The following is a 24050-nucleotide window of genomic DNA, read 5'->3' on the forward strand; positions in this document are numbered from 1 at the left end:
TTTGCTGCACGTTCTTTGTCCGCTTCTGTTGTCAGTGGCATGGGAATCTGTGTTTCTTTTTGTTGTGTCATCTTGTTGTATCAGCTCTCCTTGAGTACAGCGCCATTCCTGGGCAGGCTGCACTTTTTTTCACACTGGGCGGCTCTCCTTACAGGGCGCACTCCTTGCGCGTGGGGCTCCCCTATGTGAGGGGCACCCCTGCGTGGCAGGGCACTCCTTGCGTGCATCAGCACTGCACATGGGCCAGCTCTACATGGGTCAAGGAGGCCCGGGGTTTGAACCAGGGACCTCCCATGTGGTAGACAGATGCCCTATCCACTGGGCCAAGTCCGCTTCCCAACCCTAAACTTCTTGATGCCCCACCCGTCCCTGACACCTTTCGGTGGCCTTGGGCGGTGACGGTGGCCCCTGCTGTGGGGTCTGCATGCTGTTGGCCAGTGACGCGTGGCACAGTGCCCAGACGGCGTGGAACTGCCGGCCCCTACCCTGCTGCTCCTGGAGGGGCTCCTTGGGGGTGTTGCTCGGACTCTACCGTGTGGCAGCCCTGGGTATCCTGCTTGTGTCAGTGGATTCCAGGGTGAATGCAGCAGCAGACGTCAGAGTGCGTTTTAGAAAAGTCGTTTTAGGGTTAAAGATTTTCCTTTTACTTCGTGACGTGTCAGGCGTGGCTGAGACTGGACTGGACAGCCTGTCAGTTGGGGTCTGGCAGACTCTGTTGAGGCAGAGGCAGAAGCTGCAGCCTCAAGCCGGAACGCGTTCCCGGGGGCAGGGCAGCCGGCGTGCGTGGACAGAAGGGTGCCTGGCAGGGCTGCGCAGGAAGGCTGCCTTGCGCACCCGCTCTTGCCGCATCTGTGCTGCTTGGTTGCGCCCAGCCCGGCTTGTGCTGAGCTGGTGTCTAGGAACACAGCTTACCCGTAAGTGAGCGACACCCCTCAGAGTGGCCAGGGGCCCTGACCAGGGACAGAGGGCAGCACAGATGGGCTTGGCCTCGAGGTGGGGGCTGCCACCTGGAGCGTCTGCTGCCAGGTGCCTCCTGGACTTCCCGAGCCTCCTGGAGAAGTTGTGGCCACAGCCCACGGCCCTCAGCCTACCAAGGGCCCCTGAGCCGCCTGCCCTCCGCCCCTGCCAGCACTTCCTCCCTGGCTCAAGCCTCCCTTGGGGCACTTGAGGAAGCTGGCGTTCTTGAGACCAGCACGAGCCAAATTAGGCAGCACCCCTGTCGCTCCTTAGGCCTGGGCAGCGTGGGCCCCTGGCGAGCACGGGGCAGGGGGTGAGAGCCAGGCGCACAGGCTGGTGTCCGGCGGGGAGCCAGGCCCCCCTGAAGCCGCCGTGGCCTCGTGCGCCTGTCCTGTCTGCGCCGGTGGCATGGTGGCGAGGGCTCTGGAGCCACAGACTCCCCTGGGCACGCCGTGGCCATGCTGCCTGCTCCTCTTGAGTGCCTCCCCGAGCAGGTGCTGGGGCGACTTCTGGGACTGGTTTCCTGCTCCTCCTCCCCTTGCGCCCCCGGGTGGTCCTGGGGTCGCACTGAGCCCTTCCAGGTCGGGCCTGCGTCTGGTGAAGTGGCTTTAGTCACACACTGTCCCTTCTTCCCTAGGTTTGTTTGTAAAAATAACGGTGTGCTGTTTGAAAATCAGCTCCTTCAGATTGGACTTAAGTCTGAATTTCGGCAGAATTTAGGTATGTGTTTTACTTCTCTGAGATGTTGTACGATGGTGGGGCAGCTCTGGCTGAAGGCAGCCTCGTCCGTGGGGTCCCTGGCAACCCCCACCCTGGGCAAGAAGCAGTGGGGGGAAGGCAGCGAGAAGCCCCAGTGCTCCCTCCGGGGCTGTGAGCGGTGCTGTGGTGTAACTGACCCCCAGGAGTGTCTGTGTGGAAACCAGAGTGCCGTTCACTCCTGGTGGCTCAAGGCTGGTGGCCCTGGCCGTGGCAGCTTCACCAGGCTGTGCCGTATCTCGGGAGGGGAGGGCGCCCGCCTGCCTGTCCTTCCAGAGCACACAGCCGCTGTCCATCCTGTGCTCTGACAGCAGGAAAACGTTCAGAGTGGGATGCAGGTGTGTGTCTAGCACAAGTGTCTGAGGAGCTGGGCGCAGCTCACGTGTCTCACAGTGCGAGGCCTCTGGGGACACCCACAACCACTCGGGACCCCGTGCCCGCCCCCAGCAGCTGTGCAGTCTCTGAGCAGCAGGAGCACACTCATTCCAAAGGGGCTGGCAGGGGTGTGTGGGGAGAGCATCCTGCAGGGCCGCCAGACACCCCGGCGCAGTGCCCGAGTCCAGCGCCTGCATGGGGGCGGGTATGGAGGCGCCCGGGCGGCAGGGGACAGGAGGTGGTTGCCTCTGAGTGGCAGCAGAGGGACTGTTGTTTCCAGCCGGGCTTAGTCACAGCCACAGTGGTGTTCAGCCCGCTGGCAGGCGTGGCCAGGCTGCTCTTGCTGAGAGGGTTTAGCGTGGCTTGACGCGCCTGCCATTGTCTTGTCTAGGCCGGATGTTCATTTTCTACGGGAACAAGACCTCCACGCGGTTCTCAGGTTTCACCCCAACTCTGATCTGCTCCGACGGCCTGCAGCCGGATATCCTTGGTCCTGCCGCCTGGACCCGTAGGGGGCAGGACAGGCCCTCGGGGGTCGGGGGGGCTTGGGTCTACCTTCTATCCAGGTAGCAGGCTCTTTCCTGAGCCTGAGGAAACACAGGTATCTTTCCACATTGGAGAGGCATTTTGTTTCGTTTTTTCAAGTACCAGGACTGGTGCTTGAACCCGGGGCCTCGTGTGTGGGAAGCTGGTGCTTAACTACTGAGCCCCACCAGCTCCCCTGAGCTGGCTTTTTTTGTTTGTTGTATTTTTTTTTGTCTTGTTTTAGGAGGCACCGGGGACCAAACCCGGGACCTCCCCTGTGGGAGGCGGGCGCTCAAGTGCTTGAACCACATCTGTTCCTTGAGGTATTTTTTTTAATGGCCGACTGATAGGTAATTCTGACCATGCATCTAAAAACCCATGCGTGCCTGTTTCCCTTGTTTGGATAGTTTGCGCCCCTTTTTTTTCAGCCTATTTTTTTCTCCTTGGAAACTGCTCCAAAGTCCCTTTTTGAGCTGGTGTCCTTTTCTGTAAGTGGCTCCCAGCAAGGCAGGCCAGGGAAGAGCCCGACAACACTAACCCGGGTCGATGCCGGCAGCAGCCCTAGACAGAGCCTTCCCAGCGCGAGAGCCGAGCCCACTCCTCTCGCCTCCAAACATGGAGCCGTCAGGTAGAATTAGGGTGGGGGCCTGCACAGCTTGACGAGGGTGGGCCATTTCCCCTGTGGCTGCTGGCCATGGGAAGACGTGTGTGCCGCAGTAGTGCAAACGTGCCTCTCGCTTGAGGTGTATGTGTTTTGAGTGTAGACTCTCAGGGCATTTGAGATGCACATGTGCAGGGCCAGCTTTATGGCCCTCACTGCCTCCCCTGCCCCCTTCCTCCCCAGTGGCTGCGGCCCCTTGACGCTGACCTGTGGTGCAGGGCGGGTGGCCACGAGCTGCCCTCTGCCGGGGGAGGTCAGCTGCAGGGGCCGCCACGCTGCTGACCGGGCTCCTTAACGTACACTCACACCTGCACCTGCAGACCAAGCCCGTGGACCCAACGGTGGACGGGGGCGCCCAGGTGCAACAGGTGGTCAACATTGAGTGCCTCTCTGACTTCACGGACGCGCCTGTCCTCAACATCCAGTTCAGGTACCAGGCTGCCAGCCAGGGCTGCCTGTCCGCCGTGAGTGCCCACCAGCGCTGGCATGTGTTGGTGCCTGGGCAGGGCTGAGGGGTGGGCGGCAGAGGAGCCCTGCGCGCCCGTAGAGCCCTGCGCACCTGTGCCGGCCGTTGGCCACAAGGGGCCCTGTGGATACCCGCTCAGGCCCTGCCATGGGAGGCACCCTGAGGTGAGGCTGCTGCTGTGCCAGCTTCCCGGGAGCGCGGGGATCAGGGAAGGAAGGGCAGTGCCAGGTAGCAGCTGGCCTTGGCCCAGGCCCTCAGAGCTTTCTCGGGCTCCACCTGGTGCCACGGAGGGGCTGCCCTCCGGACGCCTGTCAACGGGCGCCCACGCTCAGTGTCCTCAGAACACGCGCCTGTCCTGGCCTCCCCTGCACGTGTCTACTCAGGGCTGTGAGGTGCGTCATCCTTCAGTGACACCCCAGAGTGCCTGTGACCAACCAGGTCCCCGTGGGTGTTTGGGAAGGTGTTTTCAGACACTTACAGTGGCAGGCAACCTGAGCTATGTGCCTTGCAGAACTTAGGGAAATAGTTGTGTGAGTTTTGTTTTATTTTGTTGGAAAACTCTAATTTTCCATACTCTCTTCTATGGGGAAAAACAAATAATTTAAACGTGGAGTTCCAAGAAAACAGGTCGATGGGGAGAACGGGGCATGGTGCCCGCCTTGGTGGGGCTTGAGGGTCAGCCACAGCCGCGTGGGCCTGGAATCCCAGGGCAGAGCATGCGTGGGCGCTGAAGCCCACCTCCCCATCAGCGACTGTGCCCAGCCATGCCTGGAGGACAGGCTTAAAACTTCTGCCACCGGGTGGTCGAATGAACAAGGCAGGCATAGTCGCAGCGGGATGTCCCTGCTCTGCTCTGTCCTGCTCTTGAGGACGGCAGGTTAGGCACTGGCTTTCCAGGTGAGTTTCAGGTTTCCTGACTGCTTGCTCTCAAGTGCCTCTGTGCTGCCTGCAGGTACGGGGGCGCCTTCCAGAACGTGTCCGTGAAGCTGCCTGTCACGCTGAACAAGTTCTTCCAGCCCACGGAGATGGCAGCTCAGGACTTCTTTCAGCGCTGGAAGCAGCTGAGCAAGTGAGAGCAGGGAGTGGGGGCACTCGACACGAGGCCCTCGTGGTCTCGTGACTTGGCTTCTAATACTCGTGTTTACTTCTCGTAGTCCACAGCAAGAAGTGCAGAATATTTTCAAAGCAAAACACCCCATGGATACAGAAATCACCAAAGCGAAGGTAAATGCCTTGCTTGGCTGCACGGGAATCTTGAAAGAGCTTGTGTTTGCTCTTGCTCCGAGGGAAGCCTGGCCACTGCTGCCAGCAGCCGCTGCCGCCGGGGCCGCTGCATGAGTCCTGAGGGCGCACTTTCCTTTGCACAGATCATTGGATTTGGTTCCGCACTCCTGGAGGAAGTTGATCCTAATCCGGCCAACTTTGTGGGAGCTGGAATCATCCACACCAAAACCAGCCAGATCGGCTGCCTGCTGCGCCTGGAACCAAATCTCCAAGCCCAGGTCAGGCTCCAGCAGGGCTCACTGGCTGCACTGCGCAGCTTGCTCCGCGGGTGGCTGTATGCGGTGAGGCTCACCGGTTTGGGTGCCCCTGGCTGAAGTCGCAGCTGGTGTGCGCCGAGGAAGACCTTTTGGGCCCTGCCCTCGTGTTATCGGCTTGTCCTTGGGCTTCATGCAGCAGGTTCTCCCCCAGCTGGCTCTGTGGCTCCTTGCCATGCTCTGCACACCCCTCCTGCATGTTCACGGCTGTCCATCTCCAGCTGGCAGTCACTGGATGGCTCAAGCCCGGGACTCCCAGAAGGCGTACAGCCTGGCCGTTGGGCCTGTGTGGCCTCGGTGTTGGTTTCATTTTGGGTCTTGCCCCAGGGGGAGGAGCTGGGTCACAGGTTGCATGCATGGCGTGCTCCATGCCTAAGGGCTGGTGCTGTGCCGGGGCCTTCCAGCCCTCACTCCTGTCAAGCTTGCTTGTTCAGCGCTGAGAGCGTGTTTGGTGCTTGAATCCCTGTAAGACAGCAGACACCCCGAGAGCTTGCAGGGCCACAGAGGCCTGAGCCATCCTCTGGGGGTGCAGGGCTCTGGGATGCCCACTCTCCTGCTTGCAATCTCTTTCAGATGTACCGGCTCACGCTGCGCACGAGCAAAGAGACTGTCTCTCGGCGACTGTGTGAGCTGCTGTCGGAACAGTTTTAATCCGCGAGGACGGAAGATGAGGCCTGCGTGTTTGTGCATTTTCCTTCATCTCTGCCGTTTGTCTTCGTTACCACACCACAAATAAATATCCCTTGTCTTTCACGGCCACAGTGCAAGGCTTCTCCCAGCCCTGCTTTTCCAGACCCCGTCCCGTTTGGGCTGCGGTAGAAAGAACAGATGTGCAGGTTGAGAGAACAGGAACCTGGGCTGCAGAGGCCGGCTTGGCCAGAAGGGGTCAGTTTCAGGAGGAATCGAGGCAGTTATCTGGTTAAATCTGTAATTAGAAACAATGTACAAGTTTGGGTGATGACGAGGACACATTGAACTTCACTGGAAGGCCCTGGCAAGCCGAGCCCCACGCAGCAGGCCTGCTGCTCTGGTGAATGGAACCAGGTGCCAGGACGGCATGGGCAGGGCCCGTGGCTGTGGCCAGGAGGTGTGTGGAGGGCGTGGCCTCCGGGGCCTGGTACAGGGCTCAGCTCTCTGTGTGGGTCGTGTTGCCGCATTCGACTGGACGGTTTCTCTGGGCAGGCTCTATCGTCTAGAAATGAGAAACATTTGAATTCTTAATGACTCTGTTGGCAAAAACACGTCCAGGCTCGACTTATTTCCCAACATGCCTCTTTTCAAAGGCGTATTTGTGATGCCGCCCGCCTGCCCTCGAGTCCTTAACTTTGCCATCTTCATGGCATCTCCTGAGGACTTGTCCCGGTGTGTGAGTGCGGGTGACATGGGAGATGGCAGAGCAGGGTTCCAGAAGGCGGCTGTGCCCTCCAGATGCTGCCCTTGCCACGCAGCATTGGTCTGGCACGCTGCAGCCCCTTGTACGTCCAGTCCCAGTGCCCATCTGGGGCCACAGGGCCAGCGGGGAGGCCTGTGGTGGCCAGGGAGGAGGGTAGCCTCCTGGGGTGAGGGGGCGGGCCCTGGACATGGCATGGGCCTCACGGCTTGCTGGAACCTGTGTGTCCCATGCCGCTTGGCAGTAGCTAAGCTCCTCGTCCTGGGCGGCCTTGGTGTGGACCAGGAGGAGCAGAACCGAGAGGTCTTGGGCATCGCCCGGTGGCCCAGTTCTCGAGGTGGCGCCCTGGCTCTCCTGGTGGCAGAGCTGGTAGGTGGGTTTATCTGAGACATGTCTGCTCAGTGCCCAGAGCTGCTGGCTGGGGCCTGGGCCTCTGTCCCGCGGCGCCTTCCTGAAAACCTTCCCCTCCCTCCTGCCCTGGGCCTGCAGGGCAGCCTATGGGCTCCGGGGAGGGGCTGCAGTGGGGCGTGGGCCTGAGTGGTTGCTCAGGCCGTACCTCATGGCAGCCCCAGGCGGTGTGCCCCCCCCCGCCCCCCCGCCTGCTCCTGCCCGCTGCTGCAGCATGCCCAGCCACACCCAGGCAGCCCCCACCTGGCATCGGGCCAGGCACGGTGTGGGCAGGTGCCCACGTGAGGTCAGCTGTCCCCCTGGTGTGGGTGAGCCCCTCCCTCAAGAACAAGCCCGAGCGCTGCGTCGCAGGTGGCCTTTCCCCCTACGGTGACATCTCTGGTGTCAGAGACACATGGTCTTGTCAGTGAAGCGTGTTGTTCCCTTTTAAGGAAAAATAAACGGTAGAACAGATCCGGGGTTCCGTGTGGTCTTTGGGCGGTGCCTGCTGTATGGGGCCTCGTGGCTGTTTAGTCAGGCAGTGTTGCTGCTTCCGAGTGTTTTTGGACTGTGGAGTTAGGCCTGGGGGTATGCATTGGTCTGGACCCTGAGGTCTGCTGTGGCCCCCACCATGTATGTGTTGGAGGACAGCCCCACCGGGGCCCTGCCTGCTGGAGCTGTGCAGGGCAGGTGAGTGTCAGCTCTTCCGACGGGCCAAGGTGGCCTGGCCACAGGAGGGCTCGGGCAGCACGGACAGGGAGGCGGCTGCGGGCCCTGGGTATTTCCTCAGGCCCCCTGAGGTCAGTGGGGAGTGGGCAGGGTGGAGAGAGCGCGGCCAGAGGAGGGTGGCGTCTGGCCCGAGGTGCTTGTCCAGGTGCTCGTCCAGCCCCTGCGCCTCGTCGGCACGGGGAGGTCTGTGGCTTGGGAAACGACGGACATGCAGAGCCTACGCGACAGTTGCCTTGGTAAGTAACAGTTTCTTTATTTGCAGTTCTTTGGTTGGTGCTTTTTAGTATTTACAGAGAGAACCCCAGGGTCTGTGCCCTCCCTCAGTGCAGGCCTGGGGCAGGGGGAGTAGGAGCTGGTAGCCCCCCATCCTGGGTGCTCAGCCAAGCCTCCTGCCCCCTCGCCCTGTCCCTGTGGGCTGGGCCGGCTGCACCCCGTGGCTGGGGCATGGCATGGACAGTCGAGAGGCACCTTCGGGAGTTCTCTGCACAGCTGGCAGTGTGTGGCCACATCAGACCCGCTCTGCTTTGACCCTGGGGATCTTCCCCAAGGGCCCGGGAACAGGGCTCCTGTGACCCAAGCCAGAGGACGACTCCCAGGGGCATTTGGGCGGCTCCTGACCTGTAGCTTTGAACCCCGGAGAGCGGGCAGAGCCCCCTAGACCCTGCAGGGCTGTAGGTTGCATGTGCAACTGCTGAAGACGCGCAGTCTGAGCACCAGCTGCCTGCCCGGGGCGCTGGGGTCTGGGCAGGGCAGTGTGAGCTGTTGCTCGTAGGAGCTGCGGGGATGGCAGCAGCCACAGCGGGTGTCCACCTGCTCCGTGTCCACATCGAAACTGCAAAGGAGCAAAGGGGCCATTGATTGCGGAGTGGTCAGGGCCCTCCAGTGGCCATGGCACCAGGGGCTGCCTGGGCCCTGGGGTGGCGGGAGAGGCAGCACCAGAGTGTGCCTGGGCCCCTGCTCTCCCCGGGGCTCCCCGTGTGGCCCCTCCTGTCAGGGCCAGCACTTCTGCTGGCAGCTGTCCAGGGCAGCTGCGAAGCAAGGGCAGGGGGCTCCCCCAGCTGGGCAAGTGCCTGGTGGAGGAGGGGCCAGGGCTCACCTGGAGGAGGAGGGGCCGGGCTTGGCTGGGGGCTCACCTGGCGGGGGCGGGGCTTGGCTGGGGGCTCACCTGGCAGAGGAGGGGCAGGGCTTGGCTGGGGGCTCACCTGGCAGAGGAGGGGCAGGGGCTCACCTGGAGGAGGAGGGACAGACGCCCTCGCAGCGCGTCATGGTGATGTTGGCTGTGCACCCCTGGTACGTGATTTCCTGCTCGTGCTGCCTTACGCTGCAGGCCCCTGGAGGCCAAGGGCGGTGGTCAGAAGCAGCCCGGGGGTTGGCAGCCCCCGCCTTACCCCACTGCAGCGCCTGGGGTCCCTGTGTGGCCTTTGGCTCTCACCGTCCTCTGAGCAGCTAATGCACGGAAGGGAGCCGCCTAGTGCCCCCAGGGGCGTGGGGAGAGTACCCCAAACCCCAGCCTCTGCACCTACTTCCTGCAACTGAACTGAAAGAGCTCAGACCATGCAGCTTTGTGCTTGAGCAAAGCATGAGGGTCTCGAGCTTTGATCCTGCCGGTCCGTCTGTTTCCTTGGCCGCGCTGAGTCAAGGGTTTCCCTGCGGTAGACCTGGCTGCGCGTCAGGCTCTAGGGTACCACAGATGCGGACTGGAGCCTCGCGCCCTGCCCAGCCCTCCCCGCCCTCGACACAAACCTTGGGGAAGAGGCGTCTCTGGTGTGCCAGGTCTGTGGCCTGTGGGGGGCAAAGAAGTGCAGCGTCAGTGACCCAGAAGGGAGCAGGTGGCTTCGTGGGGCCCCTGCACCCAGTCAGGGCCTGCGGTCCAATGCGGTCGGACCATGGCGTGAGCTCCAGGACAGCCATGGCTGTGTCACGTGGGGGGCTGGTGTTTGGGCCACCAATGGCAAGTGCGGCACACAGTGGCTGCCCACGGTGACAGCAAAGACAGGGTGCTCTGTCCGTGGCCACACCCTGCCCCTGCAAGCTCCCGCCCCTGCGTGGTTCGGCCAGGCTTTCTCTGCTGGGCAGTGGACGTGCAGGTCCTGGAGGGAGACGCAGGTGAGGGGAAGGTGTAGCTCGGAGGGCTGCTCCCGTTACTGAGGAGGGCTTCCCCCAGGGTGCAGGGCAGCACCGGCCTAGGTATCTGTAGACACCTAGCGTGACTTGCCCAGGAGCCCATGGTGGGTCCAGGCACCCCAAGGACTTGACTGTGGGCTGCTGTGCCGGCACAGCCTTTGCTTAGCCGGGCATGGAACTGCTGGGTCATGGGTGGAAATGGAGTCTGGGGGAAGAAAGCAGATGGGGCCGGACCCGCAACTTCAGTCATCCATCAGCAGGGTGGGAGTGGGTATGGCGAGGGGCTTGGGGGTGTGGAGCTCTGGGCAGTTGTTGGGGGAAAGCACGTCAGACATGTGGGAACTGGGGAGACGAGCAGGATGGCTCTGCCCGAACCAGCACTGGCTGGAGGACAGAGGCGCAGGAGGAGTGTGCCTGGAGGGGCTCGCAGACACCACGTACCAGTGGAGGAGGGGAGCTGGGAGACGAGAGAGGACACAGAGGGCCGCTGAGTGGAGACAGAGAAGCTGGCGTGCGGTGCGCCAGAGCTGGTCAGCACCCCGGTGGTCAGCGGCCCAGTAGTGCCAGGCGGTCTGCTGGTGAGGTTGGTGGCAGGAGAACTGGGAGGTGTCGTCAGGCCGACGGTGGCTGATACGAAAACGGAGGTGGGGGCACCAGAGGTGAGGGAGGTGGACTGAGACGTGGTGGAACGGGAGGACAGCGGGGAGGAGGGCACTGCACTGAGTGTGGTTCGGGGAGTGGACACCGGGAGAGGGGGTGGGATAGAAGACAGCGAGGGGGGAGGCGAGGTGGGGGGGGCTGGGGGTGCAAGTGTGCTGGTGAGGAGAGACGGCGTGGAGGCACTAACAGGAGGCGTGGAGGCGCTAAGAGGAGGCGTGGAAGTGGAAGAAGATGAGGGGGGAAACGGAGGCGGTGCTGACGGCAGTCACCTCTCCAGGAGAAAAGGGGGTGTGAGCCTCTGAGCTTGGGCGTAAGGTGGATTGAGAGGGGGGAACAGCAGAACTTGAGGAAGAGGTTAGAAGAGATGATACTGTAGAGGGAGGTAAGGAGACCTGGGGAGAGGACGCAGAGGGCCTCACAGGGGTTGGTAGGGCAGAGGAGGAAGAGGGCTGAGGCAGAGGAGTAGAAGACATTGGGAAAAGGGTCAGAGAAACAGCAGACGTTAGAGGACCGTGGGTGGGGATTGACGAAACCAAAGGAGGAGGCTTATTTGTACTAGAACTGTGGGGTGCAAAGGAAGACTCATGACTGACAGGCCAGCTGGTTGTTTGCAGAGCGCTGCTCATGGAATTGGGGTTTTGGCTGGTGCCCCCGGTGGGCGTCCTGGGAGCGGAGGTGGTGGGCGCGGGCCCGGTGCCCGTGGGGGACACGCCGGGGGAGGAGTGGGCGCTGGCCGTGGGCCCGTGAGTGCCGGTGGAGGAGAGGGTCTGTCCGTGGCTTGGCGGGAGGGTCCTGGGAGAGGTGGGCGTCACCGCAGAGGTCGAGGCCGAGGGGGGGGGCCCGGAGGCGTGAGTGGTGGTCTCTGGCCGTGACGGTGTTGGGCCGCTGATGGTGGTGGTGAGCGGGGACGTGCCCGCGGTGGGGCCTGTGCCGTGTGCGGTGGTGGAGACAGGGATTGTGGGTGTGGAGGAGGTGGAGGCGGGGGTGTTGGTGCCGCTGGGGGTGGCCGAGCTGGTGTGGGCCGGCGGGGTCCCGGTTCCTGTGGTGGTGGTGTGCGGAGCCGAGGGGGACTCAGGGCGCGGTGTGGAGGGAGGCTGCGGGGCCGGCGACGTGGAGGTCCTGAGCGTGCTGCCGGGGCTGTGGGGCGGGCCGCTGACGCTGGTGGACAGGGTGCGTGGCAGGGTGCTGGGGGTGGGCCCGGTGGCTGTGTGCGTGGCGCCTGTGGTGGGGGAGGCGGAGGCTGGGGGCCGTGCACTCGAGGTGGAAGGGAAGGTCTCTGCGTGGGTGGGCGTCACGGACGAGGTGGCAGGCGGCGGGCCGCCGCTGTGACTGGTGGTCTCGGGGAGCGTAGGGCTTGGGGGGACGTTGGTGGTGCTGATGGACGTCCCGGGCGGAGGTGGCGTGCTGTGGGGAGTTGCGGAGACAGCAGCGGTGGGGGCGGAGAGGGTGGTGGAGGCGGTGTGAGGGCCGCCGGAGGTGGCGGCGGTGGTGGCGGCCCCCGGGGTGGGTGTGGCAGGGCCACTGGCGGGCGGCGAGCGGCTGGTGGTGGAGCCGTGCTGCGGTGTTGCGGAAGGCGCTGTGGCCGGGGAGCTGGAGGTCCTGGCTGTGCTGAGGGTGCTGTGCGGTTGGCTGGGGCCCCCGGTGGGCGTCCAGGGAGCGGAGGTGGTGGGCGCGGGCCCGGTGCCCGTGGGGGGCACGCCGGCGGAGGAGTGGGCGCTGGCCGTGGGCCCGTGAGTGCCGGTGGAGGAGAGGGTCTGTCCGTGGCTTGGCGGGAGGGTCCTGGGAGAGGTGGGCGTCACCGCAGAGGTCGAGGCCGAGGGGGGGGGCCCGGAGGCGTGAGTGGTGGTCTCTGGCCGTGACGGTGTTGGGCCGCTGATGGTGGTGGTGAGCGGGGACGTGCCCGCGGTGGGGCCTGTGCCGTGTGCGGTGGTGGAGACGGGGATTGTGGGTGTGGAGGAGGTGGAGGCGGGGGTGTTGGTGCCGCTGGGGGTGGCCGAGCTGGTGTGGGCCGGCGGGGTCCCGGTTCCTGTGGTGGTGGTGTGCGGAGCCGAGGGGGACTCAGGGCGCGGTGTGGAGGGAGGCTGCGGGGCCGGCGACGTGGAGGTCCTGAGCGTGCTGCCGGGGCTGTGGGGCGGGCCGCTGACGCTGGTGGACAGGGTGCGTGGCAGGGTGCTGGGGGTGGGCCCGGTGGCTGTGTGCGTGGCGCCTGTGGTGGGGGAGGCGGAGGCTGGGGGCCGTGCACTCGAGGTGGAAGGGAAGGTCTCTGCGTGGGTGGGCGTCACGGACGAGGTGGCAGGCGGCGGGCCGCCGCTGTGACTGGTGGTCTCGGGGAGCGTAGGGCTTGGGGGGACGTTGGTGGTGCTGATGGACGTCCCGGGCGGAGGTGGCGTGCTGTGGGGAGTTGCGGAGACAGCAGCGGTGGGGGCGGAGAGGGTGGTGGAGGCGGTGTGAGGGCCGCCGGAGGTGGCGGCGGTGGTGGCGGCCCCCGGGGTGGGTGTGGCAGGGCCACTGGCGGGCGGCGAGCGGCTGGTGGTGGAGCCGTGCTGCGGTGTTGCGGAAGGCGCTGTGGCCGGGGAGCTGGAGGTCCTGGCTGTGCTGAGGGTGCTGTGCGGTTGGCTGGGGCCCCCGGTGGGCGTCCAGGGAGCGGAGGTGGTGGGCGCGGGCCCGGTGCCCGTGGGGGGCACGCCGGCGGAGGAGTGGGCGCTGGCCGTGGGCCCGTGAGTGCCGGTGGAGGAGAGGGTCTGTCCGTGGCTTGGCGGGAGGGTCCTGGGAGAGGTGGGCGTCACCGCAGAGGTCGAGGCCGAGGGGGGGGGCCCGGAGGCGTGAGTGGTGGTCTCTGGCCGTGACGGTGTTGGGCCGCTGATGGTGGTGGTGAGCGGGGACGTGCCCGCGGTGGGGCCTGTGCCGTGTGCGGTGGTGGAGACGGGGATTGTGGGTGTGGAGGAGGTGGAGGCGGGGGTGTTGGTGCCGCTGGGGGTGGCCGAGCTGGTGTGGGCCGGCGGGGTCCCGGTTCCTGTGGTGGTGGTGTGCGGAGCCGAGGGGGACTCAGGGCGCGGTGTGGAGGGAGGCTGCGGGGCCGGCGACGTGGAGGTCCTGAGCGTGCTGCCGGGGCTGTGGGGCGGGCCGCTGACGCTGGTGGACAGGGTGCGTGGCAGGGTGCTGGGGGTGGGCCCGGTGGCTGTGTGCGTGGCGCCTGTGGTGGGGGAGGCGGAGGCTGGGGGCCGTGCACTCGAGGTGGAAGGGAAGGTCTCTGCGTGGGTGGGCGTCACGGACGAGGTGGCAGGCGGCGGGCCGCCGCTGTGACTGGTGGTCTCGGGGAGCGTAGGGCTTGGGGGGACGTTGGTGGTGCTGATGGACGTCCCGGGCGGAGGTGGCGTGCTGTGGGGAGTTGCGGAGACAGCAGCGGTGGGGGCGGAGAGGGTGGTGGAGGCGGTGTGAGGGCTGCCGGAGGTGGCGGCGGTGGTGGCGGCCCCCGGGGTGGGTGTGGCAGGGCCACTGGCGGGCGGCGAGCGGCTGGTGGTGGAGCCGTGCTGCGGTGTTGCGGAAGGCGCTGTGGCCGGGGAGCTGGAGGTCCTGGCTGTGCTGAGGGTGCTGTGCGGTTGGCTGGGGCCCCCGGTGGGCGTCCTGGGAGCGGAGGTGGTGGGCGCGGGCCCGGTGCCCGTGGGGGGCACGCCGGCGGAGGAGTGGGCGCTGGCCGTGGGCCCGTGAGTGCCGGTGGAGGAGAGGGTCTGTCCGTGGCTTGGCGGGAGGGTCCTGGGAGAGGTGGGCGTCACCGCAGAGGTCGAGGCCGAGGGGGGGGGCCCGGAGGCGTGAGTGGTGGTCTCTGGCCGTGACGGTGTTGGGCCGCTGATGGTGGTGGTGAGCGGGGACGTGCCCGCGGTGGGGCCTGTGCCGTGTGCGGTGGTGGAGACGGGGATTGTGGGTGTGGAGGAGGTGGAGGCGGGGGTGTTGGTGCCGCTGGGGGTGGCCGAGCTGGTGTGGGCCGGCGGGGTCCCGGTTCCTGTGGTGGTGGTGTGCGGAGCCGAGGGGGACTCAGGGCGCGGTGTGGAGGGAGGCTGCGGGGCCGGCGACGTGGAGGTCCTGAGCGTGCTGCCAGGGCTGTGGGGCGGGCCGCTGACGCTGGTGGACAGGGTGCGTGGCAGGGTGCTGGGGGTGGGCCCGGTGGCTGTGTGCGTGGCGCCTGTGGTGGGGGAGGCAGAGGCTGGGGGCCGTGCACTCGAGGTGGAAGGGAAGGTCTCTGCGTGGGTGGGCGTCACGGACGAGGTGGCAGGCGGCGGGCCGCCGCTGTGACTGGTGGTCTCGGGGAGCGTAGGGCTTGGGGGGACGTTGGTGGTGCTGATGGACGTCCCGGGCGGAGGTGGCGTGCTGTGGGGAGTTGCGGAGACAGCAGCGGTGGGGGCGGAGAAGGTGGTGGAGGCGGTGTGAGGGCTGCCGGAGGTGGCGGCGGTGGTGGCGGCCCCCGGGGTGGGTGTGGCAGGGCCACTGGCGGGCGGCGAGCGGCTGGTGGTGGAGCCGTGCTGCGGTGTTGCGGAAGGCGCTGTGGCCGGGGAGCTGGAGGTCCTGGCTGTGCTGAGGGTGCTGTGCGGTTGGCTGGGGCCCCCGGTGGGCGTCCTGGGAGCGGAGGTGGTGGGCGCGGGCCCGGTGCCCGTGGGGGGCACGCCGGCGGAGGAGTGGGCGCTGGCCGTGGGCCCGTGAGTGCCGGTGGAGGAGAGGGTCTGTCCGTGGCTTGGCGGGAGGGTCCTGGGAGAGGTGGGCGTCACCGCAGAGGTCGAGGCCGAGGGGGGGGGCCCGGAGGCGTGAGTGGTGGTCTCTGGCCGTGACGGTGTTGGGCCGCTGATGGTGGTGGTGAGCGGGGACGTGCCCGCGGTGGGGCCTGTGCCGTGTGCGGTGGTGGAGACGGGGATTGTGGGTGTGGAGGAGGTGGAGGCGGGGGTGTTGGTGCCGCTGGGGGTGGCCGAGCTGGTGTGGGCCGGCGGGGTCCCGGTTCCTGTGGTGGTGGTGTGCGGAGCCGAGGGGGACTCAGGGCGCGGTGTGGAGGGAGGCTGCGGGGCCGGCGACGTGGAGGTCCTGAGCGTGCTGCCGGGGCTGTGGGGCGGGCCGCTGACGCTGGTGGACAGGGTGCGTGGCAGGGTGCTGGGGGTGGGCCCGGTGGCTGTGTGCGTGGCGCCTGTGGTGGGGGAGGCGGAGGCTGGGGGCCGTGCACTCGAGGTGGAAGGGAAGGTCTCTGCGTGGGTGGGCGTCACGGACGAGGTGGCAGGCGGCGGGCCGCCGCTGTGACTGGTGGTCTCGGGGAGCGTAGGGCTTGGGGGGACGTTGGTGGTGCTGATGGACGTCCCGGGCGGAGGTGGCGTGCTGTGGGGAGTTGCGGAGACAGCAGCGGTGGGGGCGGAGAGGGTGGTGGAGGCGGTGTGAGGGCCGCCGGAGGTGGCGGCGGTGGTGGCGGCCCCCGGGGTGGGTGTGGCAGGGCCACTGGCGGGCGGCGAGCGGCTGGTGGTGGAGCCGTGCTGCGGTGTTGCGGAAGGCGCTGTGGCCGGGGAGCTGGAGGTCCTGGCTGTGCTGAGGGTGCTGTGCGGTTGGCTGGGGCCCCCGGTGGGCGTCCTGGGAGCGGAGGTGGTGGGCGCGGGCCCGGTGCCCGTGGGGGGCACGCCGGCGGAGGAGTGGGCGCTGGCCGTGGGCCCGTGAGTGCCGGTGGAGGAGAGGGTCTGTCCGTGGCTTGGCGGGAGGGTCCTGGGAGAGGTGGGCGTCACCGCAGAGGTCGAGGCCGAGGGGGGGGGCCCGGAGGCGTGAGTGGTGGTCTCTGGCCGTGACGGTGTTGGGCCGCTGATGGTGGTGGTGAGCGGGGACGTGCCCGCGGTGGGGCCTGTGCCGTGTGCGGTGGTGGAGACGGGGATTGTGGGTGTGGAGGAGGTGGAGGCGGGGGTGTTGGTGCCGCTGGGGGTGGCCGAGCTGGTGTGGGCCGGCGGGGTCCCGGTTCCTGTGGTGGTGGTGTGCGGAGCCGAGGGGGACTCAGGGCGCGGTGTGGAGGGAGGCTGCGGGGCCGGCGACGTGGAGGTCCTGAGCGTGCTGCCGGGGCTGTGGGGCGGGCCGCTGACGCTGGTGGACAGGGTGCGTGGCAGGGTGCTGGGGGTGGGCCCGGTGGCTGTGTGCGTGGCGCCTGTGGTGGGGGAGGCGGAGGCTGGGGGCCGTGCACTCGAGGTGGAAGGGAAGGTCTCTGCGTGGGTGGGCGTCACGGACGAGGTGGCAGGCGGCGGGCCGCCGCTGTGACTAGTGGTCTCGGGGAGCGTAGGGCTTGGGGGGACGTTGGTGGTGCTGATGGACGTCCCGGGCGGAGGTGGCGTGCTGTGGGGAGTTGCGGAGACAGCAGCGGTGGGGGCGGAGAGGGTGGTGGAGGCGGTGTGAGGGCTGCCGGAGGTGGCGGCGGTGGTGGCGGCCCCCGGGGTGGGTGTGGCAGGGCCACTGGCGGGCGGCGAGCGGCTGGTGGTGGAGCCGTGCTGCGGTGTTGCGGAAGGCGCTGTGGCCGGGGAGCTGGAGGTCCTGGCTGTGCTGAGGGTGCTGTGCGGTTGGCTGGGGCCCCCGGTGGGCGTCCTGGGAGCGGAGGTGGTGGGCGCGGGCCCGGTGCCCGTGGGGGGCACGCCGGGGGAGGAGTGGGCGCTGGCCGTGGGCCCGTGAGTGCCGGTGGAGGAGAGGGTCTGTCCGTGGCTTGGCGGGAGGGTCCTGGGAGAGGTGGGCGTCACCGCAGAGGTCGAGGCCGAGGGGGGGGGCCCGGAGGCGTGAGTGGTGGTCTCTGGCCGTGACGGTGTTGGGCCGCTGATGGTGGTGGTGAGCGGGGACGTGCCCGCGGTGGGGCCTGTGCCGTGTGCGGTGGTGGAGACGGGGATTGTGGGTGTGGAGGAGGTGGAGGCGGGGGTGTTGGTGCCGCTGGGGGTGGCCGAGCTGGTGTGGGCCGGCGGGGTCCCGGTTCCTGTGGTGGTGGTGTGCGGAGCCGAGGGGGACTCAGGGCGCGGTGTGGAGGGAGGCTGCGGGGCCGGCGACGTGGAGGTCCTGAGCGTGCTGCCGGGGCTGTGGGGCGGGCCGCTGACGCTGGTGGACAGGGTGCGTGGCAGGGTGCTGGGGGTGGGCCCGGTGGCTGTGTGCGTGGCGCCTGTGGTGGGGGAGGCGGAGGCTGGGGGCCGTGCACTCGAGGTGGAAGGGAAGGTCTCTGCGTGGGTGGGCGTCACGGACGAGGTGGCAGGCGGCGGGCCGCCGCTGTGACTGGTGGTCTCGGGGAGCGTAGGGCTTGGGGGGACGTTGGTGGTGCTGATGGACGTCCCGGGCGGAGGTGGTGTGCTGTGGGGAGTTGCGGAGACAGCAGCGGTGGGGGCGGAGAGGGTGGTGGAGGCGGTGTGAGGGCTGCCGGAGGTGGCGGCGGTGGTGGCGGCCCCCGGGGTGGGTGTGGCAGGGCCACTGGCGGGCGGCGAGCGGCTGGTGGTGGAGCCGTGCTGCGGTGTTGCGGAAGGCGCTGTGGCCGGGGAGCTGGAGGTCCTGGCTGTGCTGAGGGTGCTGTGCGGTTGGCTGGGGCCCCCGGTGGGCGTCCTGGGAGCGGAGGTGGTGGGCGCGGGCCCGGTGCCCGTGGGGGGCACGCCGGGGGAGGAGTGGGCGCTGGCCGTGGGCCCGTGAGTGCCGGTGGAGGAGAGGGTCTGTCCGTGGCTTGGCGGGAGGGTCCTGGGAGAGGTGGGCGTCACCGCAGAGGTCGAGGCCGAGGGGGGGGGCCCGGAGGCGTGAGTGGTGGTCTCTGGCCGTGACGGTGTTGGGCCGCTGATGGTGGTGGTGAGCGGGGACGTGCCCGCGGTGGGGCCTGTGCCGTGTGCGGTGGTGGAGACAGGGATTGTGGGTGTGGAGGAGGTGGAGGCGGGGGTGTTGGTGCCGCTGGGGGTGGCCGAGCTGGTGTGGGCCGGCGGGGTCCCGGTTCCTGTGGTGGTGGTGTGCGGAGCCGAGGGGGACTCAGGGCGCGGTGTGGAGGGAGGCTGCGGGGCCGGCGACGTGGAGGTCCTGAGCGTGCTGCCGGGGCTGTGGGGCGGGCCGCTGACGCTGGTGGACAGGGTGCGTGGCAGGGTGCTGGGGGTGGGCCCGGTGGCTGTGTGCGTGGCGCCTGTGGTGGGGGAGGCAGAGGCTGGGGGCCGTGCACTCGAGGTGGAAGGGAAGGTCTCTGCGTGGGTGGGCGTCACGGACGAGGTGGCAGGCGGCGGGCCGCCGCTGTGACTGGTGGTCTCGGGGAGCGTAGGGCTTGGGGGGACGTTGGTGGTGCTGATGGACGTCCCGGGCGGAGGTGGCGTGCTGTGGGGAGTTGCGGAGACAGCAGCGGTGGGGGCGGAGAGGGTGGTGGAGGCGGTGTGAGGGCCGCCGGAGGTGGCGGCGGTGGTGGCGGCCCCCGGGGTGGGTGTGGCAGGGCCACTGGCGGGCGGCGAGCGGCTGGTGGTGGAGCCGTGCTGCGGTGTTGCGGAAGGCGCTGTGGCCGGGGAGCTGGAGGTCCTGGCTGTGCTGAGGGTGCTGTGCGGTTGGCTGGGGCCCCCGGTGGGCGTCCAGGGAGCGGAGGTGGTGGGCGCGGGCCCGGTGCCCGTGGGGGGCACGCCGGCGGAGGAGTGGGCGCTGGCCGTGGGCCCGTGAGTGCCGGTGGAGGAGAGGGTCTGTCCGTGGCTTGGCGGGAGGGTCCTGGGAGAGGTGGGCGTCACCGCAGAGGTCGAGGCCGAGGGGGGGGGCCCGGAGGCGTGAGTGGTGGTCTCTGGCCGTGACGGTGTTGGGCCGCTGATGGTGGTGGTGAGCGGGGACGTGCCCGCGGTGGGGCCTGTGCCGTGTGCGGTTGTGGAGACGGGGATTGTGGGTGTGGAGGAGGTGGAGGCGGGGGTGTTGGTGCCGCTGGGGGTGGCCGAGCTGGTGTGGGCCGGCGGGGTCCCGGTTCCTGTGGTGGTGGTGTGCGGAGCCGAGGGGGACTCAGGGCGCGGTGTGGAGGGAGGCTGCGGGGCCGGCGACGTGGAGGTCCTGAGCGTGCTGCCGGGGCTGTGGGGCGGGCCGCTGACGCTGGTGGACAGGGTGCGTGGCAGGGTGCTGGGGGTGGGCCCGGTGGCTGTGTGCGTGGCGCCTGTGGTGGGGGAGGCGGAGGCTGGGGGCCGTGCACTCGAGGTGGAAGGGAAGGTCTCTGCGTGGGTGGGCGTCACGGACGAGGTGGCAGGCGGCGGGCCGCCGCTGTGACTGGTGGTCTCGGGGAGCGTAGGGCTTGGGGGGACGTTGGTGGTGCTGATGGACGTCCCGGGCGGAGGTGGCGTGCTGTGGGGAGTTGCGGAGACAGCAGCGGTGGGGGCGGAGAGGGTGGTGGAGGCGGTGTGAGGGCCGCCGGAGGTGGCGGCGGTGGTGGCGGCCCCCGGGGTGGGTGTGGCAGGGCCACTGGCGGGCGGCGAGCGGCTGGTGGTGGAGCCGTGCTGCGGTGTTGCGGAAGGCGCTGTGGCCGGGGAGCTGGAGGTCCTGGCTGTGCTGAGGGTGCTGTGCGGTTGGCTGGGGCCCCCAGTGGGCGTCCTGGGAGCGGAGGTGGTGGGCGCGGGCCCGGTGCCCGTGGGGGGCACGCCGGCGGAGGAGTGGGCGCTGGCCGTGGGCCCGTGAGTGCCGGTGGAGGAGAGGGTCTGTCCGTGGCTTGGCGGGAGGGTCCTGGGAGAGGTGGGCGTCACCGCAGAGGTCGAGGCCGAGGGGGGGGGCCCGGAGGCGTGAGTGGTGGTCTCTGGCCGTGACGGTGTTGGGCCGCTGATGGTGGTGGTGAGCGGGGACGTGCCCGCGGTGGGGCCTGTGCCGTGTGCGGTGGTGGAGACGGTGATTGTGGGTGTGGAGGAGGTGGAGGCGGGGGTGTTGGTGCCGCTGGGGGTGGCCGAGCTGGTGTGGGCCGGCGGGGTCCCGGTTCCTGTGGTGGTGGTGGTGTGCGGAGCCGAGGGGGACTCAGGGCGCGGTGTGGAGGGAGGCTGCGGGGCCGGCGACGTGGAGGTCCTGAGCGTGCTGCCGGGGCTGTGGGGCGGGCCGCTGACGCTGGTGGACAGGGTGCGTGGCAGGGTGCTGGGGGTGGGCCCGGTGGCTGTGTGCGTGGCGCCTGTGGTGGGGGAGGCGGAGGCTGGGGGCCGTGCACTCGAGGTGGAAGGGAAGGTCTCTGCGTGGGTGGGCGTCACGGACGAGGTGGCAGGCGGCGGGCCGCCGCTGTGACTGGTGGTCTCGGGGAGCGTAGGGCTTGGGGGGACGTTGGTGGTGCTGATGGACGTCCCGGGCGGAGGTGGCGTGCTGTGGGGAGTTGCGGAGACAGCAGCGGTGGGGGCGGAGAGGGTGGTGGAGGCGGTGTGAGGGCCGCCGGAGGTGGCGGCGGTGGTGGCGGCCCCCGGGGTGGGTGTGGCAGGGCCACTGGCGGGCGGCGAGCGGCTGGTGGTGGAGCCGTGCTGCGGTGTTGCGGAAGGCGCTGTGGCCGGGGAGCTGGAGGTCCTGGCTGTGCTGAGGGTGCTGTGCGGTTGGCTGGGGCCCCCGGTGGGCGTCCTGGGAGCGGAGGTGGTGGGCGCGGGCCCGGTGCCCGTGGGGGGCACGCCGGCGGAGGAGTGGGCGCTGGCCGTGGGCCCGTGAGTGCCGGTGGAGGAGAGGGTCTGTCCGTGGCTTGGCGGGAGGGTCCTGGGAGAGGTGGGCGTCACCGCAGAGGTCGAGGCCGAGGGGGGGTGCCCGGAGGCGTGAGTGGTGGTCTCTGGCCGTGACGGTGTTGGGCCGCTGATGGTGGTGGTGAGCGGGGACGTGCCCGCGGTGGGGCCTGTGCCGTGTGCGGTTGTGGAGACGGGGATTGTGGGTGTGGAGGAGGTGGAGGCGGGGGTGTTGGTGCCGCTGGGGGTGGCCGAGCTGGTGTGGGCCGGCGGGGTCCCGGTTCCTGTGGTGGTGGTGTGCGGAGCCGAGGGGGACTCAGGGCGCGGTGTGGAGGGAGGCTGCGGGGCCGGCGACGTGGAGGTCCTGAGCGTGCTGCCGGGGCTGTGGGGCGGGCCGCTGACGCTGGTGGACAGGGTGCGTGGCAGGGTGCTGGGGGTGGGCCCGGTGGCTGTGTGCGTGGCGCCTGTGGTGGGGGAGGCGGAGGCTGGGGGCCGTGCACTCGAGGTGGAAGGGAAGGTCTCTGCGTGGGTGGGCGTCACGGACGAGGTGGCAGGCGGCGGGCCGCCGCTGTGACTGGTGGTCTCGGGGAGCGTAGGGCTTGGGGGGACGTTGGTGGTGCTGATGGACGTCCCGGGCGGAGGTGGCGTGCTGTGGGGAGTTGCGGAGACAGCAGCGGTGGGGGCGGAGAGGGTGGTGGAGGCGGTGTGAGGGCCGCCGGAGGTGGCGGCGGTGGTGGCGGCCCCCGGGGTGGGTGTGGCAGGGCCACTGGCGGGCGGCGAGCGGCTGGTGGTGGAGCCGTGCTGCGGTGTTGCGGAAGGCGCTGTGGCCGGGGAGCTGGAGGTCCTGGCTGTGCTGAGGGTGCTGTGCGGTTGGCTGGGGCCCCCGGTGGGCGTCCAGGGAGCGGAGGTGGTGGGCGCGGGCCCGGTGCCCGTGGGGGGCACGCCGGCGGAGGAGTGGGCACTGGCCGTGGGCCCGTGAGTGCCGGTGGAGGAGAGGGTCTGTCCGTGGCTTGGCGGGAGGGTCCTGGGAGAGGTGGGCGTCACCGCAGAGGTCGAGGCCGAGGGGGGGGGCCCGGAGGCGTGAGTGGTGGTCTCTGGCCGTGACGGTGTTGGGCCGCTGATGGTGGTGGTGAGCGGGGACGTGCCCGCGGTGGGGCCTGTGCCGTGTGCGGTTGTGGAGACGGGGATTGTGGGTGTGGAGGAGGTGGAGGCGGGGGTGTTGGTGCCGCTGGGGGTGGCCGAGCTGGTGTGGGCCGGCAGGGTCCCGGTTCCTGTGGTGGTGGTGTGCGGAGCCGAGGGGGACTCAGGGCGCGGTGTGGAGGGAGGCTGCGGGGCCGGCGACGTGGAGGTCCTGAGCGTGCTGCCGGGGCTGTGGGGCGGGCCGCTGACGCTGGTGGACAGGGTGCGTGGCAGGGTGCTGGGGGTGGGCCCGGTGCCCGTGGGGGGCACGCCGGGGGAGGAGTGGGCGCTGGCCGTGGGCCCGTGAGTGCCGGTGGAGGAGAGGGTCTGTCCGTGGCTTGGCGGGAGGGTCCTGCGAGAGGTGGGTGTCACTGCAGAGGTCGAGGCCAAGGGTGGGGGCCTAGAGGCGTGAGTGGTGGTCTCCGGCCTTGACAGTGTTGGGCCGCTGATGGTGGTGGTGAGCGGGGGGGGGCCTGTAGATTGAGAAATATTTGGAGCCATCAGGTGAGACACCCCCTGAATTTGTGTGTTTCTCAGGGTATCTCTGGTTTTGCCTACTTGTGTGTTTCCTTACTTGTGTTTTCTGTTGGCTGCGGTGTGGATGACCCATGGTCGGTTGTGCTCGCCTGGGACGGCAGCGGCCGTGTGGGCCCTGTGTTCTCTTCTGGCGTTGAGGTGCTGCCCTCTGGAGTGGTCGACGCTGTTGCATAATAGATTCGCTCGTCACTTTACCATCCTTTCTCTGTCCCTGTTACTCCCTGTTATTTTCACGGTGCCTGGGTCCAAATGTAGCCCTGGTGTGCCTTTCTTTGTGGATCACTGCTCTGGATGCTTCCCCTTTACTTTTTGGTTTCCTTGCTCTCCTTTTTCCCTGTCCACTCCACGTCCCTCCCTGTCCCCTGGCGCATGGCTTGTCCCTGTTGCTTCTTCCCTGGCGCTTCCGCCCTCCACACTGCTGTCTGCGGCCTTGCTCCCACCTGCCCTTTCACTGCTGTCCGAATCTGGCCTCCTGGGTTTGTTGGCGCGGTGCTGCCTGCCTCACCTGGCTGGAGCGTGCCTGTGCTGGTGTGGACTTCGGGGGTTGTTGCTGTGGGAACAGGGCGATGAGGACTTTGTGGTTAGGGGGTGGCCTTACAGGGTGGCCGGGTGCCGGCCGTGCCGCGCCTGCCTGGGCTGAGCTGTGCTGTTCTCCTCCCTCTGATGGGGGCGGGTGGGCGGTGCGAGGGGATCGGCTCACCTGAAGGGGTCCCAGCTGAGGTGCGTGATGTGGACTTCGCCGTGGACCGTGTCACCGTAGTTGGGTGAGACCCGGGAGGTCGCGTTGTGGCCTGCGTCACTGTGGGTCTTGTGGCCGTGGATCCCAGTGTGGCCGTGGGGCCCAGCGTGGTCCACGGGGTGACAGCCGTGGTGCTTGCAGGAGGCTCTGCAAGGGCAGCCGCCCCAACCAGCCCCCTCAGGCCGTGGCCTCACCTCCCGCCTGCGTGTCCTACTCCTGCCCCTCGCCTCCTCCCCTCAGCCCCGCTTCCTGTCCCTTCTTGCCTTGGGTAGGGCGTGTTTTGGAGGTGTGCGCGGGCCCCCCCCCCAGCCGCTGTGTGGCTTGCTTGTGTGCCCCTGACAGGCCTGTGTAGGTAGCCGGGACCCCCGTGTGCCCAGCACCCCCATCTCGGGGCCTGCG

The 24050-nt window shown here is 68.2% G+C and overlaps 2 protein-coding genes across 5 annotated transcripts in view; one reads left to right on the forward strand and one right to left on the reverse strand.

Annotated features, from left to right (window-relative positions):
• AP2A2 (adaptor related protein complex 2 subunit alpha 2) overlaps window positions 1-7529 on the forward strand; it is a 113156-nt gene extending 105627 nt beyond the window's left edge. For all 4 annotated transcript variants that reach the window (XM_058304891.2, XM_058304892.1, XM_071217886.1 and 1 more), the window contains 7 exons: window positions 1595-1677; window positions 2480-2569; window positions 3581-3704; window positions 4693-4809; window positions 4895-4964; window positions 5108-5242; window positions 5852-7529. In XM_058304891.2, coding sequence (XP_058160874.1) covers window positions 1595-1677; window positions 2480-2569; window positions 3581-3704; window positions 4693-4809; window positions 4895-4964; window positions 5108-5242; window positions 5852-5929 — 697 coding nt within the window. In that variant the 3' untranslated portion in view covers window positions 5930-7529. The remainder of the gene's footprint in view (window positions 1-1594; window positions 1678-2479; window positions 2570-3580; window positions 3705-4692; window positions 4810-4894; window positions 4965-5107; window positions 5243-5851) is intronic.
• Window positions 7530-9020: 1491 nt separating this feature from the next.
• LOC139439774 (mucin-19-like) lies at window positions 9021-22876 on the reverse strand. The gene is made up of 3 exons (XM_071217854.1): window positions 10350-22876; window positions 9528-9566; window positions 9021-9115 (listed from the first exon to the last, which is right to left on the reverse strand). Exon 1 carries the CDS (start codon window positions 22874-22876, stop codon window positions 10772-10774), a length of 12105 nt encoding a protein of 4034 aa, XP_071073955.1. The 3' UTR covers window positions 9021-9115; window positions 9528-9566; window positions 10350-10771.
• Between the last annotated feature and the right edge of the window lie 1174 nt (window positions 22877-24050).

The sequence above is a fragment of the Dasypus novemcinctus genome, chromosome 10 (genome assembly GCF_030445035.2).
Source record: "Dasypus novemcinctus isolate mDasNov1 chromosome 10, mDasNov1.1.hap2, whole genome shotgun sequence".
Taxonomy (NCBI): domain Eukaryota; kingdom Metazoa; phylum Chordata; class Mammalia; order Cingulata; family Dasypodidae; genus Dasypus; species Dasypus novemcinctus.

Coding starts and splice junctions, on each gene's coding strand:
- LOC139439774 (XM_071217854.1), bottom strand. CDS start 22,876: ATGGCTCCAAATATTTCTCAATCTACAGGCCCCCCCCCGCTCACCACC.